This window comes from Aythya ferina, assembly GCF_964211825.1.
Source record: "Aythya ferina genome assembly, chromosome: Z".
NCBI lineage: Eukaryota > Metazoa > Chordata > Aves > Anseriformes > Anatidae > Aythya > Aythya ferina.
Window position 1 is genome coordinate 74,081,012 of NC_140299.1, and position 21,596 is coordinate 74,102,607.

Consider the following 21,596-nt stretch of genomic DNA (forward strand, 5'->3'; position numbering starts at 1 on the left):
AGATTGCTAGCTTGTTCTAGTATTCACCTTTCTTTAGTGATAACTTTCTTTTAAAAATACCAAGATAACAAAATAATGTATTAACTTACTCTAAACTCAGTCTTTCTCTGGAATAGAAAACAACCCAGCAGCACGTATATTGGAGTGATAATGCTGTCAGCTTCAATATTATATTGTCACAGGATTTCTCGTAATTTAATTCATCCATATTCTACCATAAAATTAACATAAAAAGTAAAACATAAACAAACATACTACCATGACTGTCATAAGCTTTTAGTATGCACTGCTGTATTATGCAGAAGTGAAATCAAACATTGTTACAAGTAAATAATAGAAGTATCAATGACCTATCTGTCAGTCAAAAAAAAAAGGTTATATTCCCAAATTTTATTTTGTGTGACCTTTGAAAAACTGATTCACAGCTTCATGCCTTTTTTCCCTCCTGTAAAAAGGAGACACTACTACTGATTTTTTAGGGTATTCTAAGATTTTTGGGAATTTTAACAAAGCTGTAAATACAAAACTTGCAAAATACTGTCATAAACTGAGATATTTGCGTGACCTATATCAATCATATTATACCTGCACTTAATTTATATAGTAGAGCATTGCTAGTTACAGAAGCATTTGCAGTAGTAGCATGTAGGAACATCTATCTGTATTTGCAGATATCTATCTGCAGTTCTATTTGATTATTTTATTCTTTATCACTAACAGTTCTTCTACCTGTAAAGTCACTTGTCTTTGTATGTAATAGGATTGATGTACTGTGCTGTCATCTAAACTATTACTTTTTATAAAATGTGGAGCAAATTATTCTTTAGACTAATTCAGATAACTATTGGAAATGGGAGAAATTTACATGCAACATGGTAGGAGGATAAAGTCACACACATATATTTAATAGGTTATTACAATATTCCTGTATACAAGCTTATTATGATCTATGCATCTTTTAACCATATCTAGTACAATCCAATCTGAGGTGTAATGTGACACTTCTGTGGAAAAAAAAAATAAAGAAAAGAAGTAGGTACAGATGGGAACATTTTAAACTAGTCAGACTGGCGCACACAGAATTTTGGAGCTAATCTATTTGGAAATAACTTGTGTCATGAGACAATGCACGAATTTGATATGATTAAGAGGAACAAAAGATATTTGAGAACAGTGCAGACACAGCCTCGAAGCAATATAAGACATTAAAGAATTTGGACATACTAGTTTCCTTTTGTACCTGCAAAAAGATAGCAGTGCGTTCATCTATTGTCAACACAACATATCGATCTGTGTCTCCAAATAGCCTCAAGGAGTGACTGCAGCTTCTTTCAACAAAGGTAATGCTGTAACTGAACAAGTCAAAATCTGATCTTAAACCTCGGTTAAGTAAAATAATGAGATTTTCTTAAAGGAAACGAATAACAAATTTCTTAATATAATTTTTATAAGTGCTTTTTTTTTTTTTTTTTTTTTTTTTTTTTTTTTTTTTACGTACCATGACCTTTTAAATATGCTCAAGTTAACTTTGAGGCACATTCAAAGAATAAACATCAATGTAGCAGTGACATATTGAAATACTACTAGATTAATTCAATTGCATTTTTAACTGCATGGAATATGACCTTGCTAAAAAGACCTTGAACTTGTCAAAAACTATTAATACAGAAATTAAGATAAAAAACCAAGCAAATATACTTACATTGAAGTTTCTGGAATAACAATTAAAATCTCCTGATCTTCTTTTGGAGTAATTAAGTGTATAGTGCTTTTCCTTTCTTTCTTCCACAATTGTGCAGCACAGGGAAAGCAAGTTGAGTGAAAGACCCCTGACTGCCATTTGAATTATCCTATTTTTTTTTCTAAGTGAAAGCAAACTGCCAGCAGCAAAGCATCCCTTCATCAGCTGTGCTAGGGAAGACTCATTGAATTAGCATCACATGCTTAGAGCTTTAGAAGAGTCTTGGCTGACTAAGGGAGAAGTTGAGAACAAACAACAGTCACACTACTTGGTCTCATCCCTGGGAAATACAAGGGACCTAAACCTGAATCTGCCAGCAGTAAGTCTCCTAGAGACTTGTATGGACTGTGTATTCAGTCTTGAACAACAACAAAAAGAGCGACCTGTAAGCATCTCAGACAAAGAGCTATGAGCTCTGTTGTTTCAATTCATTTATCTATTTATTTCCTTGGTGCTAAGATCTAGTGGGAAAATACTGAAAAGCAGCTCCTATTATTTAGCTTATGGTCAGGCTGAACAGTGGATCTGAACAGGTCAGTGTATGTCAAAAAGCAGATGTCAAATTGAATATTCAAATTTTAAACATCAAAAATTTCTTTTTATTATTCTTTGCCTGCTAAGCTGCAGTTACAGCTCTAAAATGCCTTCACAGCTGACTCTAGGATCCAAACTGGCAAGTCTCTTCGGCAGCATGGTGAAATCAACTATACGTATCTCTGGCACTTGGTTTAAGAGTTGACACTGCTGTGTCTCCTAGTTCTTTCTTCTCCCCCTTTTCTCCCCTTGTGATAGAAGATACTTTTAATAGATACTTATTATGAGAAAAAGCAAAATGCAAGAAAATGTTGTCCAAAAAAATAGTCCACATGCATAATGATTTACAAACTTGCATATTTTTGTACAGGCTGAAGTTACTCAAGATTTGGTGACTATTAAGCTTTAGTTTTTACAAATAGTTTTTAAAATTTAGCTTGTTCCAAAAACTGTGATGCATCATAAAATGAAATTTTTACTTTTTTCCACAGCTCTGGTACTTAACAACACCCCCCCCCCCCAAATCACAAAGCAGTTTATACAAAGAATTAAATACAAAGTCTTCAAAGCACAAAGAAAGAGTGAAGCAAAAAATGTTTTGTGATAACAATGTGACTTTCAGGGAAAAGTAGTCAACTTAAAAGGTTGTTTTAATCAAAAATTCCAGCTCATCATTAAAATTAACCAATCAGCTAATTTTGCTCTGGTTGACATCCGTGTGAATATATAGAATTAAAGCATGGGCTTCGGTAGAGAAATTATCTTTTTGTCTCTTGCAGTGCTAATTCACTAATTGCAGCAGCATATCCTTTATAGCTATGTAGATCATATATATCCTGGAAAACTGAAAGTAATTAGTCATTAGTAAATAGGTCATTTTCACTCACTTGGATTCCAAAAGCTGAAGAAAATCAGGCATATTAAGAAGACCTTCAGTTGTGAGAAACACATAGGGAATCTGTACCTCCAGAAGAAAGGAACCACCGTGATTCCCTGAAACAGTGTATATACATAATAGTTTCATAACTAAAAAGAAAACATGTTTCATGTTTTTATACATTTCATGTATTTAAATGGATGCATCTTTTATAAATGCTGCTTTCATTCATCCCCATTAAAATACTTCCATTATGTGCTTTTTCTTCTTTCTCCAAAATTAAACTCTCCTGAATCCCTTTCAAACTAAGCTGTAGCTTATATTCTTTTAGATCAACATTCCCTTAGGATGAGGAAGGGTGGATACAGCTTGTATCAGCAGTAAACAACTTGTAAACTTGGCAGTAGTCTTTTATAAGAGATCAACATTTACTACCACATCCTGACCAAAACTAAGCTCACATCCTAAGACAAACACTTTCCTAACTTTCTGTACAGATAAACCAGCACTATTTGCTTAGCTTTACCCTCCATAGCTTATGACTCATTCTCTTCCACAAACACCTGCATGCAGTATTTCAGAGAACTGAAAATGCTTTCCTTTAATATGCCAGCCTAATTGTTTATTAGAAGTCCGGAGAGTGCTTACCCATTTGTCTTGTTTCAGGGAGGGTGGTTTTAAAAGTCACGTAAGTAATATTTAGATTTTCACACCGATTTTTCCAACAAGAATTTTCAGAATAGTCGTATTCTATCACTAATGAGAAGTGAGTCCAAGGAAAGTCAGCTCCAATTTGCTGATTTTGTACAATAACACAGGAATATCTACTGAGGCTTAAGAAAACACAACAACAACAAATATAAAAAATTTGCTCAGGTAGAACTACACTCGGAACAAAATGAACATTTTTTTTTACTTTGAAGAATTTTAGTTGTTTAAAATCATTTACAAAAAGATCTTACCCTTCCTAAATTTAAAACCCATAATTCTTCAAAAATTCATTTTAAAATTAAAAGCTACACCCCCCCTCCAATTATTTGCTTAAATTATTTATATTTTCCAACATCATAATTTGTCAAATTTAACATTATGCTTTTTTTTTTTTTTTTTTTTACACCCACTGGAGAGTTTTTCTAAAACACTCATTAGCAACTGCAGGGGAAATTGCTCTGAATCTTAAAACTAAGCATTTTACTAGAGTTTTGGCAAACTTCTCTCAAAATGAAACTGTAGATCCATATTCTGAAATTTTTACCCTGTCAGGATACTTCCATAAAAATGAACAAAGGTTTCACTAAAGCTAGTCCTGAGTAGAGAGTTCAGGCTATGTTCTTAAACATCCAGAATTTAACTTACTTGCTTACAACATCTTTGCAACTGAGAAAGGTTCCTTTTTTCTCATAATTCAAATCAATAGCTTTTAAACCTGCACAGAAAGAGTTAAAGCCTTAATCAAATAAATGAGCTTCTGCTGGTATGCACAGCAGTAAGCAGTAAAGTGGAACAACACAGGCTATTAACATTTTTGTATTACATTGTCTGTCTTCATTAAGTCCTACATAATTTCAGTTTGTATTGCAGTAGTAAATATAATGATTTGGAGACTTCCATTTCTGAACTGAAGGCAGAAGTAATGTGAACTAGATTCTGTCTCATAACTGAAGTATTATTTATTATTACTTTCAAATGAAAAATAAAAAGCTAGTACAAAAGGCAGTATTTTTAGTCAATTTAGCTTTTAAATTCCTTTATGCGTTCTGTATGCTTCAAATCTCACAAGTATATCTGGAAGATGTAGCTAAAAATGGGTATTTGTGTAACACAAATGCCTCTCTTGAAAAGTTTACTTAGTTGGATTGACTTGTGTTTGCAACCAAGCTTTAACACATTAAAACAAATCAAATACTTTCCATTAAATATCATTATAATTAGTGAAAGCATAGTGAACATGCCTCCTCCCTTTCAAAACACTGTAAGAGATAGGCTTTCTTCTTTTAAGAGCACAGGAAACTTAACTTTATTTTGAAAGGCGAAAGAACAATACAATACATGACACTGTTGATATGGTTCAAGCAAGAAGCAATTACAAAAAGTGAGTTTTAAAAAGCAGTATGAAAGGAATCAGCAGCATGCCCGAAACATAATACAGGCTCAAATAACAGTCTTCCTGAAACAGGTTTGTTTTACCAGCTGAATCTCTGATGTTGTACAAAAGATGAGCTTGTACAAAAATTACTCATGGGTAAAACAATGACAGTGCTACTTTTATCAGGGGGGCTTGGACATAGAAAACAAATATTTTTTTCTTGACTGTAATAGTTTGCTACAGCTTATGCCCATATATTTAGCAAATTAACAAACAAGGCAGCAAAAAGCTGATGAAAGGAAATTACCTAAATACTCATTTAAAGTTTTACATTAGGGAGCTTAGCTAAGCCTTCTAAATTGTCCTTAAACTACTTTTAAGACACATGCCAGGAGGAAAACTTCTGACCCTGGATCGGATAAAAACAGAGAGACAATTTGACTGAGACAATTGACACAATTATAATTAGGCAATGGGGTGCCCACATCTCCTTTGTGTTCTGTTAAATAAATCTTTGACTTGACAGATGAGCTCTCATTCTCTGGCAACATAAAACAACATAAGAAAACTCTTAATCGGGGGAAAATACAATGACAAGAAATAAAAAAAGGTTTTCAGAAGAGTTTGGGAACAGAAAACAGCAAGAAAAGTATATAGAAAGGTCCCTGATGAGGAGAAAAAAGGAGAGACACCTGAAAAAAAAGGCACACAAAAAGAAAAATAATTAAGCACAGACCAACAGCCCTCTTTTTTTTTTCTTTCAAAAATAGATTATGATAAGTATTTACCTTCTACTGTAGATAAAGTGTGAACGAGAGCAGCTTTTTCTCTCTCAGAGTCCATTCTTGTTATGATTAGTATCTGGAAGAGGACAAATAAAAGTAGTTCTGGTACTGCAAAAATGTGCTTTCTACCTACATACATCTTCCTTTCGCCTTTGCACAAAACCCATGAGATTGACTAGGCAGGTGACATGAATGGAAACCTCAGGACTTTCCAGAATGACAAGCGTACATGCGTATCATTACAAAGGCTGGAGAAATTATACTACAGAAGACATCAGTACCATAATTAAGTTTTATGAACAAAGCTCTCCTAGTAGAAATCTCAACCATGAACTTGTAATTCAAAGTAAAAATGCTATTTACAGGTATTATCTAAAGACATTATGCCACAATATTACTGCTGCACTAGACAGATTATTACTGTCACATTAGAGGATTACATACTGTCACATCTTATGGACTTAAACTAAAGATATTTAGAATTCAGCCTGCAAGGTGGTGATGTACTGGGAGGCACAGGATGTACTGCTGAACTAGTTAGAAAGATTTTTTCAGACTGAAAACGGAGTGTATTGAAGTCTTCCTGCCAAAGATACCTTATGTTTGAGACTCATTAAATACTGGTGAGGATGGAAACGCTGGTAAGGATTACAATCTACCAAACTGACATATTTAAAAAAAAAAAAGAAATCACTACTGGAGAAGGTGTTTTACTTTGTCCACTATTTCAAATGATACAGACTGAACTTGTGTTACACAATCAAAGTATTTAAATAAGAATGTGTACACCCATACGAGACTTTGAGCTTCAGGTAGCATCATCTCTGAATGATGGAACTTTCATAGGCACTTTTCATGGTATACACAAGGTAAGACTTTTAAGAAGACACATCTGACTCTAAGACCTAAAGGCACAAGGTAATTACACATGTAAATGTTGACACTGTGATAGATCTTATCAGAAGAGGTATCAGTCTGCCTGACAAGCTTAAAGGAAACATTAGTTTCCACATGTTGGTGCATGGATCAGTCACCTGACAACACACTGGCTCGTTTTGAAGCAGTTTTGCAGTTTTAAAACTACATTTTAAAATGATGACCTATTTTTCTTTGTTTTGTTTTGTTTTTCCCCACACCACCCAATAACATTGTATCTTGCAGTGAGCTAGATGACATTGTTACTGATATCCTACATAGTCAAGAAACAAAATGAAAGAAAAAGATCAGAAGCTCATTTCAAATTTGTTTCTTCTATTTTGTTAGGCACTCCTTGCTTACAAAGAAAATTCTGTATTATAATCCTGTATCAATAATAATTTTGTTGAATAAAAGAATAACCAGAGTATTGTATTTCACATCGTATTAACTGATGCTGATGTCATGTGACAGAGTAGGAAATGGGTTATATAATAGAGCTTTCATTTCTCATTAAAGCTGGAATACTCCTTCTCCTATTCTGTTTGATTGACACTGAATGTCAGTGAATAATGCATAATCATATAATTGTGAATAAAATCACACAAACTCTTGAATTTCACAGGTACATATGCACAATCTCAAGTTAAAGTCAAGCAAGCAAGTCAACACTCAGGAGAGTTATATTTAAAAATCACATCCAGTGGAGTTCAGAAGAAAGTCAAAATTGTCACTGAGCTCACACTCAGATGAGAAAGTTGTGAAACATCTCCTAGTACAGCATAATCCTACTACCAGAAAGCAAAATGTGTTACTGTTATGAACAACAAAATGATGCTGAAAACAGCTTAGAGGGAATACTGAAGGACAGGCATCGAGACAATCAATGACATTTTGTTTTGGTTGTTTCATTTCCATTTTGAATTCCATTTCAACAGCTTCTTGCACACCCCTCTGGACTGCACCTGCATGAGGGGCAATCCCAATGACAAAAACAGGTGGGGAGATGAGTGGATGAGGGCAGCCCTGTGGAGAAGTACCTGGTGGTACTGGTGGATGAAAAACTGAGCACAAGCCAGCAGTGCAGGCTTAGAGCCCAGAAAGCCAGTTGTGTTCCCAGTCTGCATTAAAAGAAGCGTGGCCAGCAGGGTGAGGGAGGTGATTGTCCCCTTCTGCTCTGCCCTTGTGAGACCAGGGGTCAAGCAGAGGCTGTGGTTAACAATATCCATACACTGCAGGGTGTCTCTGCTCTGAACATCACCATACAAGTACCCCATTCTGACCTGTGATATGGCTCTCTGAACCAGAAGAAGATTGGAGCTGTCAAATAAAAAGTTATAATGCAATTTTCAGTAAGTGTTGTAATGCAAATATTTACTAGAGGAACAAAACCACCTGCACTAAAACGAAGCCCATCCAATATTAAAAGTTTTATGCATGTTATTTCACTCTTGCAGCAAGGGGAGATCTGGTGAAACACAAACCTGCACTGCTTCTGATAGAGGTCTTAAATTTTATGTTATCCTTACTTAACAGATACCATGAATTGGAAAGGTAATTAAAGATTCCTTCCATAAACCACCTCTCATTGAAAGATGGTTTTGTAACAGTTAATATATTTTAATCAGTTTCATTTGTGTAAAGAGATTGTTTACATTTCTAACCTTAGCACTGCGTTCCTCTCCATAACTTTGCATCCAATTTAACATTTGACGCTGAAGTTCTGTTATTTTGGGACTGATTTCATGCTTTTTCTGGCTGCTGTACTGTACAACCTTCAGCTGCCTCCAGATATTATCCAAACAGGATTCTAAGATGTTTTTATAGATATCCTTTGCTTTAGACAAATATCCTAAACCAAGAAAAAATGCAATTGCAGAGACAAAAGGTATTTGCCAAGGCTTGCATTTATTTAAATCTACACATATGTTTAAAATATGGTGGTACCTTGCACAAAAATGCTGAAAATTTAATTGCTGACCAATACGGAAGAGTATTATTACGACTAATCGGGTATATAAGTGCCCTTTATACATCTGCCAAACATTCCATAATGTCTTCTATATGATTTCAGCTAGAGGTATAGAATGCAGCTTTCTATAGCTGCAGATACCAGAACTGTGTTCTTAAATTTAATTAGTCTATATGGTTTATACTAAAAAACTCCCACTCTCTAAAGCTTTACTTGTCCCATGTTTTCATCACTCTGTTTGTATTATCACAATTACTTCTCATCCCCAAATGATGCCCTTTGCACATAAATCGTGAACAACACCAGGCTTATTCGAAAATGCATAAAGCAAAAAATAGATCTAAGAAACCTATCTGATGAATCAGACATCACAGCACAAGATCACAACAGTACTGAGAACCACAGGGCCTATTTAGTACGTCTCGATTTTTCTAAGATCTTTTTTACTTGTGCAGTTTCCTGTGGCAGGTGTTGCTGGGCTCTGGATGGACAGGTACTGTGTAATCCTGAAAAGCCATGTATGAATGCTTCTGCTACAACTTCTGCTACAACAAAGGGGGAAAAATTTCTCCTGTTTCCCTCCTCCTCCTTTTGATTACAATCAACACAGAAAATAACTTTAAGAAGTTAACTTTAAGAACCCATGTATTCATTCTGTATTTTCTTCTGCTTTTTTAGGGCTAAGAAGTATTTAAGCAAATATGAAATTATTTCTTTTCCCAGCAGCTCAGTTTATGGCTGACGTTTTCATTTTAAGTCAATTTTAAGGAAAACCCACTGTTAATGGATAATTCAGAGTAACTGAAGTTAGAAACTCTGAACTGTTTATCTCATTTGATAAACAGAAGGAGCCTGAATTTAGGGCATTCAAAGCGCACTTATGAATCTACCCTGATAGATCTTTCTGAAAATTCACAATACACAGCTGTGGGAACTTGAAAAGCATAACATTATGACTTCAGGCATAAAATTAGGTTACTAAGAACTTTCATATTCAAAATCAAAATAGCATAATAGCAGAAAAGCACAAAAAACAGCCTGAGTCCAGTACTAAGAATTGGACTGTAAGTTCAAACTCCCTGCTTTGTTATATGCTTGTTAGATAGTATTTAAGATTTTGCTTTAAATGCACCTGCTTTTAAGTACCTCATTTTTCATGAGCCTAAGAATATTTCTAAATGGAAATTACTCCAACTTCTCAGAAGGTGGATTGCAAACAACAAAGGATCTGTCATGTTTGCACGTTCCTCAGTTTCTACACAGAAATTACAAGGAAAAGCTGTCATTCTGGGAGACCAGTAAACACATCATGTTATGTGGAAATTCATACAAAAGTTTCTTAGGCACATCCATGTAATAACATAAGCAGTGCATACATACCACCAAAGTCCAATCTCTTGTGAATTCACACCTCATGATGGAACAGAAATAAGGAAGCAAAGGGAGCTGAAAATTGCACCGAAGCTATGGTAGAGGTTTACTGATGGTGAACTTGCACAGCTTACAGACATGAAGAAAGGACTGCAGAATACATGCAGAACATAGGGATTCTGGGTATCATGGTTCACTATTTAAAACAAACCTAGTGCTGTGTCCAAGCCACACGTTAACAGAAGGTCTCGAACTGTCACCAATAGATGCACCAGAGCAGCGTGTCTGAACAGCGTGATCTCTTTCTCGTCTACTTTACCTTTACAAATAGAAGACATAGGTGTGGTCTATATAACACTTCAGAAATCACACTATACTTATGAAAATAATTTAAAATATCTCAATCTCTCATAATTTTCATTAAAAACAATTGAACTGACATAACCTTGAAAGGCTAGTGGTGATTGAAATAGATACGACACAGCATAACTTTCCCATGATATCTGATCCAAAGCAAGTGGCACACAGGAAAGCTGTGATTTTTGAAAGCTGTGTAGGCATAGGTGGTGTCTGCTGGAGGAGGCTATAACAGTTCCCCCAGGTCTGCCACCAAATTCACATTGCCCTGCTGATTTTTTTAAGGCAATCTTCAAATGCACGCAGAAACTAATACATTCCCTATCTTTTGGTCCTTCATACAAGCCCAAGTATTGATGTTACTATTTCCTCATGTGACTAGTCAAATAACTAAAATTTTCAATACAACTGTAACTCCATCTAACTAATTTTCCAAATATTTTGGAAATTTTTCCGAGAAATCAAAATGACAGATTATCCATTAATCAATAAACAACTTCAAATCAGTGATAACCTCAATTTGAACATTTCATAGAACCCTTTCAACAAATCTTAAACTGTAAAAGTCACATTCTTTATGACAAATTATTATTACCCTGCAAGTCATCACATATATCATGAGAAAAGTTCCCACTGACTTCCAGTAAAGATCCATTTAATGTCTAAGTTTCTGATATTCCCTTATCCACATCCAATTAACCTTTTTCTGACATGAATCTTTAAATTTGGTTATGATTTGGAGGACATCTTTGACTCACAGAGTAAATCAAATGATCTATGAGATACATATTCTATATTCTATACACACTTTGAATAAATCTTAAGGACCTGACTGAACAGGGGGGAGTTAATAGTCTAAAGAAGGAATGCATTTTTGAGAATTGCACACAGGAAGCTGTGTAGTTCATTATCTTAAGAAAGAAAAGATGTGAGTGTTGCAGTGTAAGTGAACTAATGAATGAAAAGCAGACTTAAAGATAGTAGTAAAAAAGATTGAGGGAAATAATTAGCTAGTTCTGTTTATTAGGGTCAACATAAATTTTAGTTCAAAAATACAAGTTATGTGCTTAGGAAGGAAAAGAACACAATACATTTTAAAATGAAATTCAGTTAGAATACTTGTATTATAATATTTAGGTAAATAAATGCAATGATGAAAAGCTATGAGATATCATTTTGGAAATAAACAAGGAAATCAACTACAGTAACCATATAGGATAATCTGCTGAAAGTTTTATCATTAATTTATCAAACACCTTCTTTAAAGACATACCTTCTTTAAAACGATCGCATATCACTTTCTCTTGCTGTTTTAAGAAAAACCTTGTGTGATCAAATTTTATGCTGTCAAAGCTCCAACTTATAGAAGCAAGAACACCAAGACATGTCAAATCTTTTAAAATAGGGGTGGCTGTTCCTTCCAGCAGACAGTATGCCTGGTATTGGCTTTCTGGATAACACAACAAATAAAACATAGTAACAAAGTTTGGTTTGATATACTGGACAAGGATATTCAAGAGACCTACTAAAGCAGAAAGAACACTGTCCTCCTCATGAAAGCTGTAACATTAATGGAAAAAACAAATGTTCAGCATGGTGCAGAGCATATCTGCTGGGTCATAGAATTAAGTTGCTCCTCCCAGTAGGTAACTGTATTATTCCATCCACTTTACAAAGTGATCAAACTCCATGATGGATAGTTAGGAATTTTGACTCCACTACTATTGTTTAGCTACCTCCTTCCACTCAGTAGTCTGCACTTAGACTTAATTTATATCCATTTGTTACTATAATTTCAACTTATACAGACCTTCTCCCTTCTTGGCATTTAACTTCAGTTGTCTTTGTCTAGCAAACCTAAGCAAGTCAATCTCTCAGTGCCTTCATAATTTCATGGGTTTTCTGTGGCTACTCTACAATTCCCTCTGAATTACAACCGAGTTCTTTGCTATTAGAGTCCAGGATGAGCTGCTAAATGCTGAATGAGTCAAAAGGTCGATTTTTTCCACAGTGAAGAGGTTGAAATTCTTTACTACCCATTTTTAACATGTACATCATTACAGTTGAGTTGACCTTGTCAACAAGATGAGATTTCTGTGAGTCTTCACTTTCCAGGATTTATCATTATTTTTCAAAAACTGTTTCAATTGACCTAGATGAATAATCTGATTTGACTAACAGTTGACCTAAGTTTATCTGGACAGTGCATTGTCTCCTAAAAGTTAACAATGTCATATTTTTAAGCATTCTAAAAGAAAGGTATATTATTATGACCAGTTCTTCATCCTGTATGGATATAGGTCAGATACTGTGGTATTTTGGGTGCACATTGATTTAATTTAGGCATTCCTGCATTTATGTATCTTTTTCTTTTTAAAGCATATTTCTAGTCATGTATCATCACTGTTCCACTATTTAGAAAAACGTTTGTGTGACTTTTTCTAATTTATGTTTTGACTAGAGCTTGTTTTTGAGAAAGATTCCTTTCCTTCCTGTGCAAGGCCACCAGAGAATGGCTTGGGTTTGAAGGGACTTTTAGAGATCACCTCATCCAGCCCTCCCCTGCCATGGGCAGGGACACCTCCCACCAGCCCAGGCTGCCCAAAGCCCCATCCAGCCTGGCCTTGAGCACCTCCAGGGATGGGGCATCCACAGCTTCTCTGGGCAGCCTGTGCCAGGGCCTCATCACCCTCCGAGTGAAGAATTTCTTCCATATATATAATCTAAATCTCCCCTCTGTTAGGTTAAGACCATTCCCCTTCATCCTATCACTGCACTCCCTGACAAAGCGCCCCTCCCCAGGTTTCCTGTCAGTCCCCTTTAGGTATTGGAAGGCTGCTGTAAGGTCACCCCGGAGCCTTCTTTTCTCCAGGCTGAACATCCCCAGCTCTCTCTGCCTGTCTTCAGAGGAGAGGTGCTCCAGCCCCTTGATCATCCTTGTGGCCCTCCTCTGGAGCCATGATGCTCCAGAGTATAGATCCAGAAAATAGATCCTCATCTTTCGTGTGCAGGGGGCCCCAGAACAGGTTGTGGTGCTCCAAATGGGGTCTCACAAAGGTGGAGTAGAGGGGGACAATCAACTCCCTTGCCCTGCTGGCCACACTTCTTTTGATGCAGCCTGGGACATGGATGGCCTTCTGGGCTGCAAGGACACATTTCCAGCTCATGTCTAACTTTTCACCCACCAGTATCCACAAGTCCTTCTCCACAGGGCTGCTCTCAATCCATGCAGCGCCTTGCACTTGACCTTATTGAACCATGGTTTAAAACACACACTGCATTTCAAGGACTGTAATAGGTAATTCAGTCCCAGGCTGCAAAATTTTATTTATATATATATATATATATTTTAATTGTTGAAGAGATTTTTTTCTGAGTATATTAAAGAAATCTTGTTCCAAAGTTATATACAAGAAAAAAAAAAGCTTTAAAAATAAGCTTAAATCTAATTCTGGATACTTCATAAACCCATCTCAGATGGGGTTGGGTGTGCTTATGATGTGTTTGCTTTGAGCCTGTAAAATATCTTGGAAAAATATATTTATCTAAATATATCTATAATCTTAGATATATAAGGTAAATATCCTTCTAATATCTATAAAATATATCTATATAATAAATATATATATACCTTTTCAGACAAATGGTAGTTCTTCCCCACTATTTCTACTGTATGAAGAAATTGTTCTCAGTGCATGTTCTTTGATTAGTGTCTTGAAAAGTACAACAGCATGAGTTCACTGAGTAAGGCTCAATAATTTATCAGATAAACCCTAAGCCTATGGTGGATTGCTACTGCGTTAAAGCAGCGCAATTACTTTGTTAGACTGTATTTTTGCTGCAGACATCTCCTACAAGAGCATTGCTAATCCATTCTGCCCCTGGTTCTCTCTCACTTACCTGTCAGAAAAAAAATGCAGATTTGTAGTTTGAGAGTACTGATTAGCATGAAGAAATTTCATACCAGCTGACTGATATCTGACATAACTCAAAACTTGTATGTTTCGGTTTGCATAGGATTTGCCTAAGCCATAAGACAGAATTCCACTGCTTGCTCTCACACGTGTGTCCACATAAATATCCACCTATTCGGAATGCTCTCAGACACAATCAGGAGATACTAAGTTTAATAATTTTCAGGTTTGCCTGAATGGCACTGTTTAATGTAAGGTTATATCATATTGCAATACTACATAAAATAAAGCACATCCAAAAATACTGTACCTGATGCTTGAATTTCAGCTGTGATGCTGCTCTCATTCTCTTCTTTCTCTGCTCTTACAGGCTCACACACAGAAATCTCCTCTTTGTGATCAGGTAAATGTTGCTCTTTGGGTTGTTGCACTAAATCAAACCACAGAAAAGATGTAGACGTGAATATCACACAACCATCTCAGTGACGAAGAAAACTTTTTGTAAACAATTCTACATATAAATACATTTTCAGATTAAGTAGTGTGTATGACACATACAACTTTTTCTTTTCACAAACATCTTTTTTTCCATGGACTCGTATATTATGGAAAAAAGCTTTGAGACAGACTGAGATGTGACACTGTCAGCCTGTACTTCCCAAGAAGTCAGGCTCCATCAGGTTCCTCTCCTTCAGGCCAGAAATACAGTGTTGGGAAAAAACAGGAGCTTTTACTATGGCTCTGTAATAATGTAATTCTATAGTAAAGCTCATATAAATTTATATGGATAAAAAATATGCATGAGAGCAAAGAAGTTGTTGACCATAAGGAGCTCAAACAACAAAAAATACCTCTGTCAGTGTGGAAAACCTTAGGTAACAGAGTGAGTGAGAGTATAAAGGGTTAGATAACGTAAGTGACCCAGAAAGAACATGGAAGCTGCAAATGGCAGAAGAAAAATAAAAGAAAAACTGCTTATCAAAAGTAACTTTTTCCCTGGTATCATACAGCAATCTATTGCAAGTTGTTATCATTGTAAAGTTTCCTTCCTTTCTTCCTTATAAATACTAATACAGGAGCTACATATTCTTCTGTACACAAAACTTCCTTTGACAGATCTATCTCTTTACTTCTGAAAGGGGTTCTGGCTGAATAGGTGCCTCCTAAATATTGCTGATTATTTTTAGTTAAGAACTTCAGTTTCCTCAGAAAGCAAACTGAGCAAATAGAGATAAAAAGAGAAGATTAAAAAACTACTTCTTAAGTTAAAAAAGTCTTCTGGTTTTGAAAAGCAATACAGGGCTCAAAATTGGATCAATAAATTTATTCTACTACTTTCCTCTTGTGTATTTTCTAACCTAAGTACTATACACAGTGGCATCTTTAATAAATAAGCTAACCAAGAATACCAAAAGAGAAACAGCCCTACAAGCTGTGCTAGAATTTCTTATCTTCAGCTAAATTTAGAATGACCTTTAGTAAGACATTAATCCACACAAGAAGTGTACAATAATTTACATGTTTCCTAAATCAATGTGCTAAGACTATATATTTTAACGTGTTCTTGTTTTATCAGATATATCAAATCTATTACACTGTGGTCTACCTGTAAAATTTTATGTTTCTACATGGTATTTAACTTAAACCTCCACAGGCTTATTGCTCCCTGCTTGGAAGTGTAACATAGATTGCTTTTCAAAACTTTTGCATCTTCTTCGGAGATGCAGTTCTAGTCAGAGTTCACTAGATGGTAGCAAAAGTATCCTGTTAGATACCCTGCTCTGGGACTTTTAAAAGTGGGAATTGTTGCTTTCTGATGACATGAGAGTGGGTTTTTGCACGTCTACCAGAGATGGCTACTGATGAATTTGACTGAGAAATAATTTGCTCCATAAGATTATATAAGCAGGTGGCTAAGTAAATGTACCAATTTGATTCTCTAAGAATTATCGCTTAAAGGTTTTATTTACCTTTATTTTTTTTTAAATGTTGGGGACATATAACTGAAACACAGATAAAAGCTGTTGTCAGGACTCCATTATACAGGTCCAAACAATGAAAAATGCTCTTTTTTTCATACAGTTTTATAATGAAAAGTGAGTTTGGAAATATGTCACTGCCTCCCAATGTACCATAAATCAAAACAAAACGAAAAAAAATCACAAGGACTTTCTTTGACTTAATTTCCCTCTCTCCTATATTCCATTCCTGCAATGAATTTTACCTTTAGCGTGAGCTTGTCTCATAAGCACTATTATCAGAGAGAAGAGGGCTGTCAATAACTGTTTTCCCTAACTTCTGATCTGCCTCATTGTTTCCTGGGGTTTGCATCAAGGTAACTGGCTCCAACAGCTGTTTTGAGAGTAGAACCTTAACTCTTGTTCATTGTCTAGGCTATGCTAATTCTAATGATTTACCCACAGAGGTCAGGAGATCTGACTCACGACACACAGACAAAACCGAACCACAGAACGGCTGAGGTTGGAAGATGCCTCTGGAGGTCACCTGGTCCAACCCCTGCTCAAGGAGGGCCACCAAGAGCAGGCTGCCAGGACCACGTCCAGGTGGCTTTTGAAGATCTCCAAGGAGGAGACCCCACCACCCCTCTGGGCAACCTCCACCACCACACAGTAAAGAAGTGCTTCCTGGTGTTCAGATCTTCTGCAGTAAGTACCATTTAAAGTTACTTTTCAGAATAGGATTAATGTCATGCACATTTTATTAAAAACCAAGCAAACATAACAAAAACAACCCAAATATATCTAAAGAATAACAAACTCAATAACCTTAGATGAAAATTTAGCTACATTAAAGATCTTAAAAGTGTTACCAGTGTGAACTACCAGCATCTATTGTAACTGGTATTAGAAAGAAAAACTAAACCTGGACTAATGGCACAATAAATTGGTTCACATACCTTTTTCAGGACTATCTACGTCATTTTCTTCCTCTCTTTGAGTGATTGTGTGTTTAGATCTCAGCATGATAAAGTTGCTCAGATCAGAATCATCATTGTCCCATTCTGTCGCATGTGGGAATGACGCAGGCTTCTGAGCCTCGGAAGAGTTGTCTTCTTTAAAAGATACATCTTCCGGGCTGACTGCTTCAAGTGATTTGAGTGTCTTCTTTCCTTGGTTTAAGAAATAAATTTTCTCTTCTACTTTACTCTTTTGTATGCTTCCTCCATCAAACTCTTCTACAGGGGTACTTGTACTGTCTATTTTGACGGAAGATGCAGCATTTATAGGCAAGGTCCCATTAGTTACTTGGTCCAACTGATGTCTTTTGGCAGAAAACAACTCCTGATTTGTCATGGAATTCTTCTCTTCAAGCCATCCTAAAAAATAAGATTTGATTACTCCACTGTAATGCAGAACGTTTTTTTCTTCCTCCTGCTTGATATAAACAGTTTTGGTTTAATTATAGAGACAGCATTTTTGTATTTTATCCCTCTGGATTCCTGGATTGTTAGAATCTGATTTTAGGAAATCTGTACTGATTAGTCCTAACTCAAGACCTATAATGCTGAGAAACAGAAGGCCATGCTACTGTTTTAGTAAGTTATCATCATTTGCATGGTGCTTCCAGGTGTTAGATTTCTAAGAAGTGGGATGCAACGCATTTGATTAAGAAAAAAGATTAAAAGCTTAACAGAATTTTTTATAAGAGGAATAAAAAAATAAAGCATGCAACTACCACCTTCTGAAAGAAGTGCTTCACTAGAACTGTAATTTTTGCATTGCTGCAGCACATCCATGTTAAACACAGTAACTAAATACTTTCCAATATCTAAAAAGAATTAAGTGACAACATTTTTTCATGAGTTGTGCCTATTTGTATCACAATCTGTTATGTTTCTAGCGTTCCTTGGAGTTCTACAACCACACTGACAGTCCTGAAGTCAGGCCACAGTTATATACAAAATTCTAAATAACTTTTTGCATTTTCTGTTTGATTCTAAGTACGCATAGTGCTCTGTTAGAAATTCTAATATTTATCAGCAGTTTGTTTGAAGCTGTAGTCAGACAAAATTTTTCTGAAAAACATCACAAAAAAGAATTTTCACTGTAACACACCCTCCCACTGGCCTGGTGCTGAAAGGATTATATGATGTTTGCTTTATCAAAATAATCCAGTCCAAAAGAAATTCTCCTGTATTAAACTGTCTTAACAAAAAGTACTACGGCTGGTAAAGGCTACTTTTCATTTGCACATTATTAGAAAAAATAACTGTGTAGTTAAAAACTTTTATTACTGCAAGTTTGTGCAAGTATATCTATACAATAGTCATTTTTCTGCTTCATAGTGTTACAAAATATGTTGTTCTTTAGAACAAGAAATCTTCCATTTCCTTTCCTGATGGAGGTATCCAGCTGTCCCTGAGTGATTCTCTGTTAAAGAACCTATCTTTGCCTTGTTACCGTATTTTTTAATTTTTAAGGAAGATACCTACGTTCTAGTTGATATGATTTAAATTGCGTGAATGTTTCTACTTCTGTAGGAAGCAAACTGCTTGTATGCCTGGAATCCATATTGAATAGCTCCAACGTATCAACACAGACAGGATGTAATCCCATATGAATCCACCAGTCCTCCTCTAGCGAGGTAAGCATCGGTGCTTCTATATCAATTGATAGCACTTCCTTCAGTTCCGTGAGCGAATGATGCTGATATGCGAGTTTAAAGGTCTGATGCTCTACAAAAACAGAAATCAATGATCAGTAATCTAGAAAGCTGGAAACAGAAAGTCACTCTGGAAAAGAAAAATCCCAGGTACTCATTACCTACTATGCATACCCCTTGCTTATATTTTAATTTGCAACACAGCTTCTGTTGATAGGCTTAAAAGGAAAATAGGTAGAAAGAGCAAGCCTGCTTTTTAGTTGTTGGGGGTTGTAAATTTTTTCAGCTCTATTATCGTGTAGCTACATCACTAAATTTACAGATGACCCAATTATCTGTGAATTTACCTGTCATACTTACAAAGATGTAATACAATCCTTAACAGGAAAATAAATAAATAAATAATCAAGCCCACGATAAATAACTGTCAAAAATCAAAAAATGAATGTATAAATGTATAAATGAACTGGACAGCATAACAGGTTCTTTACTCAATCCTGAGACTTGCAAAATAGAGAAAAGTAAAAGAAATGAAGGAACAGTGGTAACGAGTAATCTGGTGCTGTCAGAAATCACCTGTAGCTTATTTTATGTTTTGCCCCCTAACATGAACTCTACTCTGGTCAAATTATAACATTATTTTACATTAACAGTATTCTTCTATTGCTTGATACACATTTTGAAACATTATTTAAGGAAAAAGAGCAGCAAGAAAAGAGTTACTTCAACAAATTTTATTACTAAATTTAAATTACTACCTTCATTAAATGTAATTAATAGCACTGAACCGAACATTTTTATAATGAAATAGAACTCCTACTACATTCAAATTATCTCCATAGAAGATAAAATAGTAACTTTTATGTTGCCATATGTAATTCTATGTAATTTTTTATTTGTTCTAAAAAAAGATTTAAAAAAAAATCAAACAAACCAAAACAGAATTACATTAACAGGGTAAACTCCAGAGGTTCAAAATATGTGTTCTGTAAGGTAATGTTATCTTTTTCACTGTATTTTCTCCATACATGTGTGGAACTCTTCAACATCAATTAGAAATTCAATATGTCCTTACCGACAAGCAAAAGAGAGCTCACATTGTCCCGGTATTTCTCTGACTGCCATACCAAGCATTCTAAGTATTCTCTAGAGGGCTCTGTAATGAAAATGCTAAGAACATAAAACAAGACTTGAGGGTGTGAATTATCTGTTGAATTCTGAAACTAGTTGATTTATACAAAAGTTTTTAAAGATCCACCTTCTCTCCAAATTTCATGTTCATTTCATTCACTCATTCACTGCATTTGTTTCTTACGTATATACAAAGTCACTTCATGCAATACCACTCTAAGAGGGAGGGGGTGAGAGAACCATCAAGACTGCTTCATGAACTAAGTGGCAGTTCAGAGGCATATCCAACCTAAACCTCCCCTGGCACAACTTGAGGCCATTTCCCCTCATCTTATCACTTGGTGGTCCCCACCTCACTACAACCTCCTTGAAGGCAGTAGTAAAGTACAATGAGGTCTCCCCTGAGCCTCCTCTTCTCCAGGCCAAACAACCCCAGCTCCCTCAGCTGCTCCTCATAAGACTTGTTCTCTAGACCCTCCACCAGCTTCAATGCCCTTCTTTGAACATGAAATTCCAATCCTTTGCTCTGTTTACTCTTTAAGACAAAACAGAAGATATATGCAGCTGTCTAAAACCACATGATTACCAATTCACAAATAGACTAAAGCTATTTTTGCACTGATTTTGGGGATTTATGATTTTGAGTATCTATGACAGGATTTATCAGTACAAAGTTTTCATTACCTGTTATCAGAAAGAGGAATAGGTTCTTCTTGAAGTCCTACACATATAAAATTCACCTGTGATCTTTGTTGTCTGCACAAAGGAGTTAAAGGTACTTCTATTTCATCTTGCAGATACGAAACATGTTTAGCTAGAAAATGCATAAAGCCCCACCCATAGTAAACAAAAATCTAATACAGTTCACAAAGCCACATGTGAATGAAACAAACACACATACTCAGAGATTTTACACTAGCGAAGATTACATTACAATACAAAATATTTTAATGGGACAATTCACTACTTCAGCAGTAAAAACCAAACTGACATACTCCACATTTAATTTCCTGACAGTTTGGGGATAATAATATGTAGATTTCATTTCTTTACTCCTTCTGTGATGTAATTCTGGCTACCTACTCTTCCCATGTAAGATGATTTTTATGATTGCAGCTACGGTATTGTGGCTAAGGTTTTGTATTAAGCGATGAACATTGTTGGCATTCTTAACTAGTTCCCACATAAATGAAGCTACTTAGATGGTAATTTATAGGTGTGACAACTGAAACAAATCACAACACCATTTTTAAAACACAGTACACAGACAAACCTGGCACATTACAAGTA

General features: G+C 35.5%; 1 protein-coding gene across 6 annotated transcripts in view; it reads right to left on the bottom strand.

Moving 5' to 3' along the window:
* The window catches only part of SHOC1 (shortage in chiasmata 1), a 46,498-nt gene that overhangs the window by 8,919 nt on the left and 15,983 nt on the right, over positions 1–21,596 (bottom strand). For 5 of the 6 annotated variants that reach the window (XM_084504482.1, XM_084504483.1, XM_084504484.1 and 2 more), the window contains 14 exons: positions 20,991–21,120; positions 20,251–20,345; positions 19,006–19,248; positions 17,470–17,889; positions 14,863–14,982; positions 11,912–12,088; positions 10,493–10,600; positions 8,603–8,790; positions 6,027–6,099; positions 4,509–4,578; positions 3,801–3,985; positions 3,163–3,268; positions 1,241–1,352; positions 90–211 (listed from right to left, as the gene is read on the bottom strand). In XM_084504482.1, coding sequence (XP_084360608.1) covers positions 90–211; positions 1,241–1,352; positions 3,163–3,268; positions 3,801–3,985; positions 4,509–4,578; positions 6,027–6,099; positions 8,603–8,790; positions 10,493–10,600; positions 11,912–12,088; positions 14,863–14,982; positions 17,470–17,889; positions 19,006–19,248; positions 20,251–20,345; positions 20,991–21,120 — 2,149 coding nt within the window. The remainder of the gene's footprint in view (positions 1–89; positions 212–1,240; positions 1,353–3,162; positions 3,269–3,800; positions 3,986–4,508; positions 4,579–6,026; positions 6,100–8,602; positions 8,791–10,492; positions 10,601–11,911; positions 12,089–14,862; positions 14,983–17,469; positions 17,890–19,005; positions 19,249–20,250; positions 20,346–20,990; positions 21,121–21,596) is intronic. The other variant, XM_084504485.1, reaches the window with a different exon arrangement.